The sequence below is a fragment of the Perca fluviatilis genome, chromosome 12 (assembly GCF_010015445.1).
Source record: "Perca fluviatilis chromosome 12, GENO_Pfluv_1.0, whole genome shotgun sequence".
Taxonomy (NCBI): Eukaryota; Metazoa; Chordata; class Actinopteri; order Perciformes; family Percidae; genus Perca; species Perca fluviatilis.
The window spans coordinates 3290588-3303699 of NC_053123.1; the positions used below are offsets into that span (position 1 = coordinate 3290588).

At 40.8% G+C, this 13112-nt stretch overlaps 1 protein-coding gene across 1 annotated transcript; it reads right to left on the reverse strand.

Annotated features, from left to right (window-relative positions):
• Positions 1-7426: 7426 nt before the first annotated feature.
• LOC120570470 (complement C1q-like protein 2) lies at positions 7427-9603 on the reverse strand. Its single transcript, XM_039818848.1, has 2 exons — positions 8732-9603; positions 7427-8340 (listed from the first exon to the last, which is right to left on the reverse strand). Exons 1-2 carry the CDS (start codon positions 9311-9313, stop codon positions 8161-8163), a joined length of 762 nt encoding a protein of 253 aa, XP_039674782.1. The 5' UTR covers positions 9314-9603; the 3' UTR covers positions 7427-8160.
• Positions 9604-13112: the final 3509 nt, after the last annotated feature.

The window sequence follows — 13112 nt, forward strand, 5'->3', positions numbered from 1 at the left end:
CTCAATCTAAAATATCTGAAGATGAGGTACTAATTCTGTATATAATCTATTTTTTCTGCAGAAAAAAAATCATGAGTTGTAAAGGGTGAACAGACATCTATTTTCCCATGCTCACTACTTTAACGAGCCAGCCATCAAGGTGACACCTAAGCTAACATACCATAATGACACAGTAAGGAAGGTTGCGTTAGCTGTGGGTACAGTAGGCTAAGATAGTAGGCTCAGAGCTAAGCTAGCAGGGCAGCAACAGAGGCTACCCACTAATACTGAGATCATTTCAGTAGGGAAATGCAACAAGTCTTGAATGATATGGAATTAGCAGCATTACAGCATAACAGAGTAGATATATTAAAGACTGAAGCTTAGGAGAGTAAATAGATGGAAACGTAAAAATTGAGGAGGTGGTTGTGGACCTCAGAAATTGCAATGTGTCAAACTGGAACTTTCCTGCACATGGTCTGGGAGTGTGAACAGGTGCATGAGTTCTGGAATAAAACAACATCAATAATATCTGATGTGATAGGATGTCAAATTCCTACTGACCCGATTGTTTTGTTATTTAATAACAGCTCTTAATTACACCAACTTGGGAGACAGATGAAAATTTGGCTAGCCGGCTCAACTGCAACCAAGAAAATGATAGCTCAATGCTGGCTTTTGTTTTGTTTTCTTGTATTGTAGTTGTTTGTTCTGTAGGTTCTATGTTCAAAAATATAAAAATAATTAAAAGTTTATCATAAAAAAAGAAATTGCAATCAGTCCTTACAGAAAAACGCGGAGTTTTTTTGTGATTGTTGCAGGCAAAAATCCTTGATTATGCGGCACGTTTTCTTAAAAAATGCGATGGAATATGCGGGATATTTATGCAATTTTATGCGATGAAATTGCGGGAACTTGCAAAAACTGCGGTTTGATGAAAAAGAGAAGAAAAAGTGACTCCCCCAACACCCTGCTTTTTTTAAACTTAATTTCCAAAAATAGTTTACAGATATTCAGTCACTGCAATAAGTAAACAAATAAGATTCAAAAATATATACAAATAATATAATATTAAAGTAAAAAAAAAGTAGTCTAAACAGAGGGAAATAAAAGATACAAAAGAGACAGACTTAAACAAAGACATTTGAGTAGACCTCAGATATTAAGATAGCTTTCTTATAGAGAGCCGAAGTCACGCCCTTCTACTTCCGGTCCATGGGACCTATCTTTCGAAAAAATATGAACGAGGGTCAATGGAGAGATAATAATTATTTTTTGATCCTGTTTGAATTGAGCCATGGATTACAAATATGATGTTCGTCAATTTAAAACATTATTTTTCAACCGAAGAAAGTCTCAGTTTATTGTTAAACTGTTGAAGTATAAGACTGTGAAAATACGTAATTAGAAAGACTATACCCTTCATGGATGACGTCTCTCTGAAGCTACGATGTCTGTGTGTATCGTACCGGGGATGTAACGTTACTCTAATGAGCAGAGGATCTCGCTTGTTCTGTTGCTTATCTGCTGAAAACACTTGACTGGATAAAACACAGCAGGTAAGATAACGTTACATGTGTTGTGGAACAGAGCTAAGCTAGCTAGCTAGCGAGCAAACCAAGCATCAAGCTAGGTGAGGTAGATTGTGGACAGAAGATGTAGTCCACTGAGCGGTTTCACACTAAACTAAGTGGTACTACGACAAACCTAAAGCTAACTGAGACTTTCTTCAGTTGAAAAATTATCTTTTAAATTGACGAACATCATATGTGTAATCCACGGCTCAATTCAAACGGGATAAAAAAATAATTTGCTTCTCACCGTTCACTACCGTTCATATTTTTTACGAGTTTAGGTCCCATGAGGTCCACCGGAAGGGGCGGGACTTCGGCTCTCTATTGGATACCAACTTAAGAGACTCAAAGTCCACGTCAAATTCAACCTCCAACACCTGCTTTTCGATGATGTTCACGTCGCGTAATTACGTCACTTCATAACGTTCCCTTGGCAACAGGGGAAAATGGCTGCTCTTGTGTGAAGTAAACTCAAAATATTTTCAACTTTCTGCTAAGATATATGTGACTTTTTTGCAACGAAAATGCGGGGATTATGAAATCATGCAAGCACCGCATATTTTGCGCGGAAATCGGCAATTTATGCGGCGAAAGTGAGGCATATTTGAAAAAATGCGGCCCCCGCATGAATATGCTGACTTTGGCTGATTATGCATTGAATTATGCGATCGCATAATCGCGTTTTTCTGGAGGGACTGTGCAATGTGTGTCACAGGAAACAGCTAAAGAGATATACAAATCAAATAATTTGTCACATACACAATCATACACAGTACAATGTGCAGTGAAATTCATTGTGTACCTATTCCGTCTCATAAAAAACATGTAGGTTATGGTGTCGTCTGTGGATCTGTTGGGACAATATGCAAATTGCGAGGGGTCTAGGGTTGCAGGTAAGGAGGATGTGATTAATCTTTTAATCATCTTCTCAAATCACTTCATCACCACAGATGTAAGGGCTAAGGGGCGGTAGTCATTTAAACAGCTAAGCTGGGTGGCCGGGTTGGTTCAGTGCACAGGTGCACATATACTGAGAGGTTTATGCCTCGATGCAGAGGTCCAGGATTCAAATCCGACCTGACGATTTCCCTTTTCTATCTCTATCTCTATCTCCCCTTTCCCACCTAGCTGTCCTGGCAAATTAAAGGTGGGAAAGTAAAATAATCTTTAAAAAAAAACAGCTAGGCTGGGTTTTCTTTGGAACAGGGACAATGATTGACTGATGTTTACACTTCTGACTGTCATCCTCACCTAACAATAATTCAACTTTAACAAGTATCTTGATCTATTTTGGAAAACACAGTCATAACTTTTCCTGCCAAGGCATGTTGTGTGAATCCACAGTGCACCTGGAGGAGAATCTGATGCCCCACCCAGCCTGTCAAGAGGCTGCTAAGCACATGCTGTGACTAGAAGTTGTCTTACTGATCCTCCAACTTTGTGTCATTCTCTTCTGGAGTTTAGGGAGACTGCCCTATAGCTCTGGTAGCTTGTTAAAACACTTCCATTCCCCCAAGAGCATGCATTCGGTGCGACATTGGCAAGAAAACAGGCAGAAACCTCAGGCAGACTTTGACTCTTATTGGGCGGCCATCTGGCTCGACCAGTTGGGAGGGAGAGAGAGAGAGAGAGAGAGAGAGAGAGAGAGAGGGGAGGAAGAGATAAAGAAATATGACTCATAATAATTATAACAGTGGATATAATAAAATGACATGATGAACCGTGGCAATTATAGTAAAAGTAAACATTATGAAGAGATTGTGGTTGCTTCCTCATATGGCTTTCTGCAGAATATATTTCTTTTTTTATTTGCAGTTATATCAGGGAAAGGCAGTTGTACATGGAAATGTCAGGCCTTAAAATTCAAAGTAAGACAAATCAATAAATCAACACTGGTATAGACAGTTCCCCATTACACGCAAGTGTCCTCTTTGTTAATATTACCCAGGGTGCAAATTGGTATGCAACTAAACTGAAAAGTGTCACGGATGTGTGTACATGGCATTAGTAATAATTTACTAAACCAATGTTCAAATTAACAGGATTGCAGTCAGGCACAAGAAGGTAGTCCAAACAAGCAAACAAGTCCAGAGGGGCAGGCCAGACAGGTAATACACACAGGTAGCAGAAATTAGGCAGAAAATCAGGGCTGGTAGAAATAATGGGTTGGCAAATTGAGCAGTTGGTAGCCCAGAGGTTAGAGAAGCAAACTAGTGGCCCAAAGTTTGACAGTTTAAATCCCTGGTGAGATGGCACAAAAAAACTGGCCTAATGACAGCTGGCCTTGCAACCCAAAGGCATAGATTTCGTGGGGACACAGAACAGAACATTTGAGCATTTAACACTGCCTCGTTCTGGTGAATTTGTTGTAATAATGTAGATCAACTTTTTCTCATTTATTGTTATTCTTCTCTGCTGAGTCAACACACATGTAGGCACACCTGTTCACATCAATGATACATTAATTAATTTGAATTCATTTATAATCTCCTGGACTTTATTTGCTTTTTCTGTTTAAAACTTTCCGCACATTCAAAAAATATATATATATATATATATATATATATATATATATGCCATCTGTGTTATCTGACAGTTGGAGAATAGTTGTAATATTTGCAGTATAAAAGTTGTAATATTACGAGAATATTAAGTATTTTAAGGAGAATAAAGTTACAATATTTCAAGAAAATATTCACCTGCCCTATAGTCTGCTGTGCATTATGTTCAGTGCCCGAATTTGATCAAATGAGGTGCCAGTACCCTAATTCAGCAGTTGCATGATATGATCATTACGTGTTACTTGGATATATTTATATTCAGACCTACTGTGTATCTTGTAGGGCTGACCCTGAATAGCTGACTATTTGATTATTCAATGATTAGACTGTACAGACTGGGATGTTTTCAGGACTGCTACTAACAGTCTGGATGAGAGGCTGTAGCGGGATTTATGCTTCAGCAGAGGCTCCACGCAGAGCTTTCGCCATAGCTTACGTAAGTGGCCTGAAGTTTATACTTGTTGGTGTGTGCGTCAATCTCTTTAAAGGTGTGGACACATTTAGCCGACCGTTGACAGAAAACGCTGCCGATATGATCAGTCGCGTCCCCGAGGTCCAAAAAACTGCCGCGGGACACACTCACCCGACACCAACTTGAGAAACGTAATACGTCTTGATAACAGCAGGCGGCGCTACTCTGTATTGTCGCCCAAGAAATGAAAACCGGAAATTACGCAACATCTTCTTTGGGAATTTACGGCAGCCGGTGACGGAACATCCCTCCAGCCCTACCCTTTCACTAGTGAAGTACGCGACGCAACCAATGGGCGCTACTCTGTGTTGTTGCCCAAGAAATAAAAACCGGCAGCTGATAGAACGAACGAGTCACGTGGGTCTGTTTTCTCCGGAAATTCAAAGCCAGACTGTCATGGCGGTCGTCCAGAATACGATCTCATATTGTACTAAAATAGTTCACTGAAACGTGTTTCTGAAAACATTTTAAGCGACAAATAGGCCATGAAGTTGCTGTTTCGACGCAACATGTAGTTATATTTTTTGAGAGGTAAGGGTCCGTATCGCCGCGTTTATCTGCAGGATGTGATGCTTTATGCCTTAACGATCTGAATTGCGTGTGCTATTTGGTGTCCCCAATCGTCCTTAATGTAGTGTGACGTGCTGAGCTGTTGACTTTAATTAATGGGACACTCATAAAGCATGAGGCAGGCAAAACATTAGCTTAACATTTATCAGAGCAGGAATGGATCACTGTCAACCACAAGATATGCATAAAGCGCTGTGTGGCAGTGACAGGGCCACTTGTCTGGTCTGTCACACACACACTAAATATAATGGGGGGTGGGGACAAGCTCTCTCTCTCTCTCTCTCTCTCTCTCTCTCTATGTCTTATTGTCTCTCTTTCTTTGCGTCTCTAGTGGTAAAAGAAGTACAATATAAACATAGCCTACTCAACAATGGACTTTTCCTGGCAGGACTCTAGAAGTAAAAGTCCTCCATTCAAACTCCCATATACGCAAAAAGTATAGAAGTATTATCAGAAACTGTAGTTTGCAAAGCATTAAAAATAATAGGTTGTTCTCATTCCACATATTTACTAGCCAGGTTGACCCCAGACCCTTCTCAGTTGTAACTGAGAGTGGGTCTGGGGAAGGTTCATTCACAGCCCATTTCCAAAGGGGCGTCTCTGGGCGCAATTGGATAGTCCTTCAACCAATCAGACCAACGATCCGGGTGACGTAGCAGCGACAGCGGCATCAACGGGTAGCTGCGCTTGGGTGGCCGTCATGTTGAATGTAAACAAAAAGCTGTTCGCCGTCGCTCTGCAATCGTCAACGTGTAAAGCCCGCCTCAACGGTCGTGATTGGTGCCTCGATTTGGAAAAATTGGAAATGGGCTTGAATGGGCTGTTGGTCCAGACTGACTTGCAGAGCAAATCTCAAATTTGCCCGAAGTTCGTCAGGGTTTTCCCAGGCTACACATTTACTGAAATGACCTGCAGCTCACGGTGCTCTGTAGTCTCCCAGTAACCTTTTCTCGACTGAATTGAACTGTAATGACAGCTAAACGTAGCGGTCATGTGACCGATCTCCAGGTCACCCTATTTTGTAGGAGATCATATGAATTGTTGTGCGTAAGTTTTCGTAGGATAGCACAAGAACCTGTTCATGAGAATGCATTGAAAATAAAAGTAGGCTACCTTTATGCGGTAAAATGTCTCCTGTGAATGATTTATTATATTGTTTTGTGTATATTGTATTGTTAATAGTAATGCATCAATGCTTGACTAACATGTTACTGTTGTAGCTGCTCGAGGTTGTACTAGTTTTTTTTTTCACAGTTAGCTAGTGGGAGTCCAGTGGTTCCCAACATCAGGGTCGGGCCTCTCCAAAGGGTCACAATATTAGGAAGAGCTGAAAGATAAATTATGAGGAAATGAGACTTAACAAAGTTCTGCAACAAATTTGCAGTCTTTCTAATCTTTGCTTTTTTGATAAAATATTTGATAATTCTACGTCTTATCTTTGAGCCTCAAACAGTTATTTAAATAAAATCTGAGAGGTTTACTTTTCACTTTTGGTGGAACTGCTAACAACTCATAGAAATCTGAAACATGACAAAAAACACATGGCTTTTTTTGTAAGCCATTACAAGCCAGAGAGTTTGGGGAACTACTGGTTTAATCTTCTAGGCGTGGCTTGTGGCTCGGAGGTAGAGGGGGTTGCCCCTCAACAACAAGGTTGGAGGTTTGATCCCAGACTCCTCCTACCACATATAAAAGTGTCCCCGAACAAGACACTGAACCCCATGTTGCTCCCCGGCTGCTGTACGTAGAGCTGTTCACTTCTCCTAATGTTTAGGATGGGTTCAAATGCAGTAATTGGATTAAACTACATTGAACATACAGTATGTGATGAATAAGAATAAAGTTTGGTTTTGTATTTAGTTTTGTTGAACAATGCTTTGTACTTCATCATGTGTTCACCGTCTTGCAAATTAAATTAAAAGTATTAGAGTCAAAAGGACAATAATTCCCTCTGAAATACAATGCAGTATTCCAAAAAAATATATATGAAATATATGGAAAGTATAAGTGCAAGTTTATATACTTAGTTACATTTCACAGCTATATGTCACACACATGGAGTCTGAGATCAAAAATTAAGTCAGAGGTAAAAACGCTGTGAAATGAAATTTTGCGCAGAATGATTTGCCTGTGGGCTCGCTATATGAAAATCTTTTAAGTCAAACCTACATCCTGCTGTACAATCAGATTCCTTCTGATCACTAGAAACATCTGGCTTCTGTTTTCATTCTGACTACGTCGTGGTCTTACTGACAGCCGACTCCCAGAGCAACTGAGAAAACATAATCATTTATTGAAATTATTGACCGACGTGTATACTGGAATACGAAGACATATAGAAACATGTTTGCAACACTGTATGGACAGCTAAATTGAGGCTATACAGCTTATATAGGTCCACTGATTTCCATTTCTTTTTAAATAAATATATACATAAGTGCGTACATATGTATGGACTGTCTTTGTGAGACACACTTTCAAGCAAAATAGCATCACGTCACACAGCAATGTCCTCTGTATGGGGAGGGGGGACCCCTCTTCAGGCCAATGAATAACCTCAACTCCACAGAATACACAGAACACCTGCACTGCAAATATAGACTGAATCCATCTGGTAAAGGCCGTTCATCCGTAGCAATCTCTCTTATTATATTTATTAATAACTATTTAAATTTATCATAATAATTTCACTTATTTCCAAAGCAGAGCAATCCGTTTCAGTAAGGTCCTTTAACATGCCATCGTGGAGAGATCTGCTGCTTTCTGCTCAAAATAAATCCGCAAAGCATGTGAAACTACTGTGAAAATAAGTGGAATTAGAATGATCTCGTATATAGTCTGTGAGAATGGATAGATTTGAAGTCTGAATATGAGACGTCAGTACTTCGTTGCGCGGTGGCGTCTTCTTCCTCTTGTCGGACTGATCAACATGGCTGATTAGATCGAACTGAGGTTTAATTTCTGTCATGGCAGTTATAGGATGGAGTGCTGCGATTATCCCATTTCAGTCCGGGTACAAAAGGAAGCCGGAAAATGTGCTGTATTTGTTGTTGTTTCCGCCGTGCGCCTTGCCGCCATCCAGTTTGACATAAATCTCGTCTCCGGTGTCCAGATGCAGGACGACGCTGTTGCTGGCGTAGTCGTAGTTCTGGTCGGCGTCCTGCGCTATGGCGCTGGCTCGGACCTGCAAATTAAGAGAGAGAGAGAGAGAGAGAGAGAGAGAGAGAGAGAGAGAGAGAGCATTGAGTATATGCCCCTCCTGCAGGCAGACGCTACGTTCATTTTACAGTAGGACCGTTCCAACACAAGTGCGCGCTTAGCCTAAAATAACTCAAATCAATAAACCCCTGGCATTTATGGCACAGTTCTCAGACAGACGTATCAAAACGGGATAAAATAAAGAACCAACATCCAGACCACAGTCATGGACTTTAGATTACTTTGAGTGCGCTCTGCATCTGCCCATCCTTTGCGCAATGGAGAGCTGATTCACACACGAGGCAAGAACTTTAATGAATGTGCTTAATCAGCACGTACATACCGCACGGTTTAAAACACAACATTATTTAGCCTACCTGTCCGTTTTTGCACAAGTCTGCCCACATGCTTGTCCCGTCTCCTCCGCGCATCAGCACATGATAAGTGAAGTAGTAAATCCCAGCCACTTGGCATGTGAACTTGCCGGTTGTCGGGTCATAGTGGTTCCCCAGGTTCGTGACCACGTCGTCGAACCTTAACACTTCGTATCCCTCGTGTGGATTTTTTAGACCCACATAAAACGCTATCTTTGCCCCGCCGATAGCAGAACCGAGCTCTCCACTGGTGTCGGTCCGCGCTGTGCCCACTACCCTGGGATGCCCTGTCTTTTCAGAATCTCCTCGTTCCCCCGGCGGCCCTCTCGGACCTGGTGGCCCCGGTTCGCCTGGCGGCCCCCTCGGCCCGGGTTTCCCCGGCCGACCCGGCTCGCCTTTAGTCCCTTGAACAAAGGCCGGAGAAGGGACTGCGCTCAGCTCCTGCATGACCTCCAGAGCCGTGGCGCTCGGTTTGGGGTTGTACGGGTCACAGATCATCCGACAGGTGCCCATCATCTCGTAGTGCGCATCGGTTCTGGAAGTTTGGACCAGCAGGGGAATGGCGATGATGAGTGCCAAAACCATGACGACGCCAACCACAGCGGCGACGATTCTCTTCCTCTGGAAAGTCCGAGAAGCGAGCGCTAAAAAGTCCGTTTTGCTTTGAGACGTAATGGTGGAAGGTAGTAAGGGCTAAAAACCACGGGAAAAAAACAGAGACTGGACCAAAAAGGAGTCACTCAACCCCAAAGAGAGACAGAGAGAGGGAGAGAGAAAGAGAAACGCGATGTAACCCTTAAGCCCAGTTCCACCCTGCAGCGTTTAGCGCGGTGCCAGTGTCACTTGGCGTCACACAGTTGACAGGGGAAATATTCGTTCTGGCATGGCTGGACGCGGCGGATCTCCGAGCAGAAGGATGCTCCCAGCGGTTTTTGTTCGTCTGCCACAAGAGAGATGCTGACGTAACAAGTTCAGAGCAAAGCCTGTTGCAATTTGGATTTAGACTATACAACAATAATCATGTCATCTTTATGTATGACTTATAAATCCCTCAAGGAAAAGGATCAGGAAGCATTACTGACACTTTGAAATCTCTAGCAGACTGAGACATTTCCTCTTTTATCTTTTTTTCTGCGTTATAGAAAAAAATCATCTTAATGCAGATTATGTCCTTGAGAAAAAGGGGGCTGAATAAATCACTGGTATTGTTCTTAACTACAATCTGTATGAAAAGGTGTTTCCACGTTTTGAGATGTACAAGATTACATGCTTATTTATTTTTTTATTAAAAAAAATAACTAGACTTTATTAACTTTTGTTTCAACTAAAGTTATTATATTTTATAAAAACTTATAATCTATTTTGATACAACATATCTCTCTCTATATATATATATCACCTGTCATCATGAGGAGTCTCACTCAGCCTGCTGTGGCTTTTCAGAGAAAGTCTTGATGACAGGGGCGGAGCCAGATGTTGTAAACATTCAGGGCTTAGCCCAAACCTAGGGGGGTTCGGGGGCATGCTCCCCTGGGGAGTTTTCTTTCCCCAATTGTACTGATTGAATCCACATCCACAGTCCCAGCTTTCATCTCAGACCTAGATTGTTGCAATTCCAAGACTGTATGAACCCCAGTATGCAGACTTATTCAAAAACACCATTTTAGAAGAGGCAAAAATAACACTTTTATACAGCATCAAACTTTTGGGTACCTATAGATCCCATTTTCATTCAGATATATTGAGGTCAGAGGTCAAGGCAATGGCAGTTTTTCCCTAACTAAAATGTAGCTTATGTTTGGAGCGTTATTTAGCCCACTTTCCAAAAATGATAGCCAAGCATGGATTCCCTGATACCAATAAATTGCTCTAGTTTTAAAACAGAACCCGTTATAGCCTCTAAAAGTCGATTAAGATTTAATAATAATGGGAAGTGTAGGATCCTGAAAAAAAGGCTTATATTTTGATTATTCTTGTTTAAATTAGTCGCTTCTTTTATTTTTTTTACCTTTATTTATTCAGAGAAGGTTCACTGAGAGGAAGCCTCTCTTTGGCAGGAATACCCTGATCACATTCACATTTATACCTGGAGATAGATAGATAGATAGATAGATAGATAGATAGATAGATTTTTTTTTATCCCCAAAAAATGGGAAATTCCAGTGTTGCAGCAGCAAAATATCAGACACACAGCACACATACAGAATATACATGAAATAATAGGATACAATATACATGAAATAATAATAGGATAGAATATAAAAACAAATAATTTAAAATATATACAAGTTGGGAATACAAATGCACAACTGTTTAACTAGTATTGATAAAGCTGTAGATAAACCTATTGTGCAAGGTGCACTTATTCCTTACTTTATGGAAGTACAATACTAAATCACTGGAATTATGCTTCATTAACATATCAGATATGTTTTGACACGTGCTTTCCCATTTGTTTCTCCTTTTTCTCATATAAAGGGAGAGTGATGACCAGGTCTTAAATAGTGTATTGATTATTATAGGATTAGTTACAAAGAATCATTTTGTTATCAAGTCAGAACTTCCATTAAAAGGGTTGGTTCACTGAAATTATAAAAACAACAATGTTTTTGTTGTTTTACTTACGTATCTCTAGTGGTATCTAACCATTTAAATCGTTTTGGTTGTACATGTCCAGATTTAGAGATGTCTATCTCTGAGATGAATCTCCCAATTTAATGCATGCATCTTAGACACCGAAATCCTCATATCCCAATGTCTCAGCAGGCTAAGCTAGCAGCTAACAAAGCGCCTTCCCCACCCTGTTGATGAGTGCCAGACACGTACACACCCAAACACATGAGAATACACAACCACAGACCCAAGCGTTGCTGAACAAGAAGATCCATGAACACAATCCATGCAGAAAAGTGCGCTGACACGCACACAGGAAGCCACAGAGTCCCCACAGTGTTACCACACTCCCTGATGGGCACAGATTAAATCATTCTATGTTGGTAATTAGCTTCCTTTTGGATTTGAGAAAAAAATTGAAATAAACAGATTTAATCGCAGCTTGATTTTCCGCAACGTGTGTGTGTGTGTGTGTGGGCGCGCATACACACATTCACTGGCAGCTCACGATGCTCACAGTAACCTTTTCTCGGCTACAATTATTTCATTTTTATTTTAATTTTTTTAAACATTCATCTACTTTTTTTTCTCCTGAACACAAATGTCTAGGTTCCAACATCTGGGTGAAGTTGATTCTTTTGTCAACTGTGAATTAAGATTTGGGTAGCAATCCAATGACTTCAGATAAGAATTAAAAATCACGGATGCCAGCACAGTGACGATTCCCCTACTACATTCTCAGGTGAATGGTAGTTACATGGCGCATTCGTCTTAATTGCATGAGGGGCATTATGTGGACACTCACAAATAGAACATTCCTTTTGTGAAACTGTTTCAAAGTTGTTAAATTGAAACCCTTTCCCAGCCATAAGAGTGGCATTTTCCCCTTAGTGTTCATCCGGGTTGTAAACTCCAGATCTCTCACACCCTAAGCGAAAATCATACCCCTAGTAGAACAAACCACAAAAAGCATATTGACTGCTATTTTCTGATAAGGAAATAGGGCTCAAGGTTGTATTTGACATGGAAGCAATGGTCTTTCAGGACTTTTTTTAGGCATGCACTAAGGTCCATCCCAACAAGGCCATGCCCTGAATATCTCCCAAGATTCTCAAGTGGTACCTTCACTATATAGGCACAGCTGTTGTTTTTTCACTTCCTCTTTAGAATGTCTGAGCTGATTAACTGTCCTTAAAAGTGAGCCGAGACATCCAGTGAAAGGAAGCCATTTTGATGGCTTGGTATATCCACGGTTGCATTCTTATGGTCAATACCCAAAGACTTGGCCATGCCTGACGGTTGGAACGCTTATCGACTGCTGAGAGCTTTGTCTTCGGTTTTCCAATAAAATCAAAGAAGTTTAATGGCTTTACTGCCTAATACCCATTCTTCTACTTTTTGCGTGAACAAATATGCCTATTTTCCACCATCTGGGTGAACTTTATTCTGTTGTCTACTTTAAATTAAGAATTTGGTGCTAACACAATGACTTCCGATAAGAAGTCAAATTGATGGATTCCAGCACAATCACCATTTCCGTACAACTTTCTCAGGTGCACGTTAGTTACCTGGCATTTTATCTTAATAGCTTAATAATAATGCAGATAAATGTGGACATTTATTACGAGCATAGTCCTTTTGAGACTCCGTTTCAAAACAGTTTTTTTTTAAACCCCATATACAGATAAGGGAGATTGTTCCCCTAGGGCTCGTCTGGGATTTTACCTCTCGCACCCTAAGCGAGAATCATAACCCTAGACCAACGAGCCAC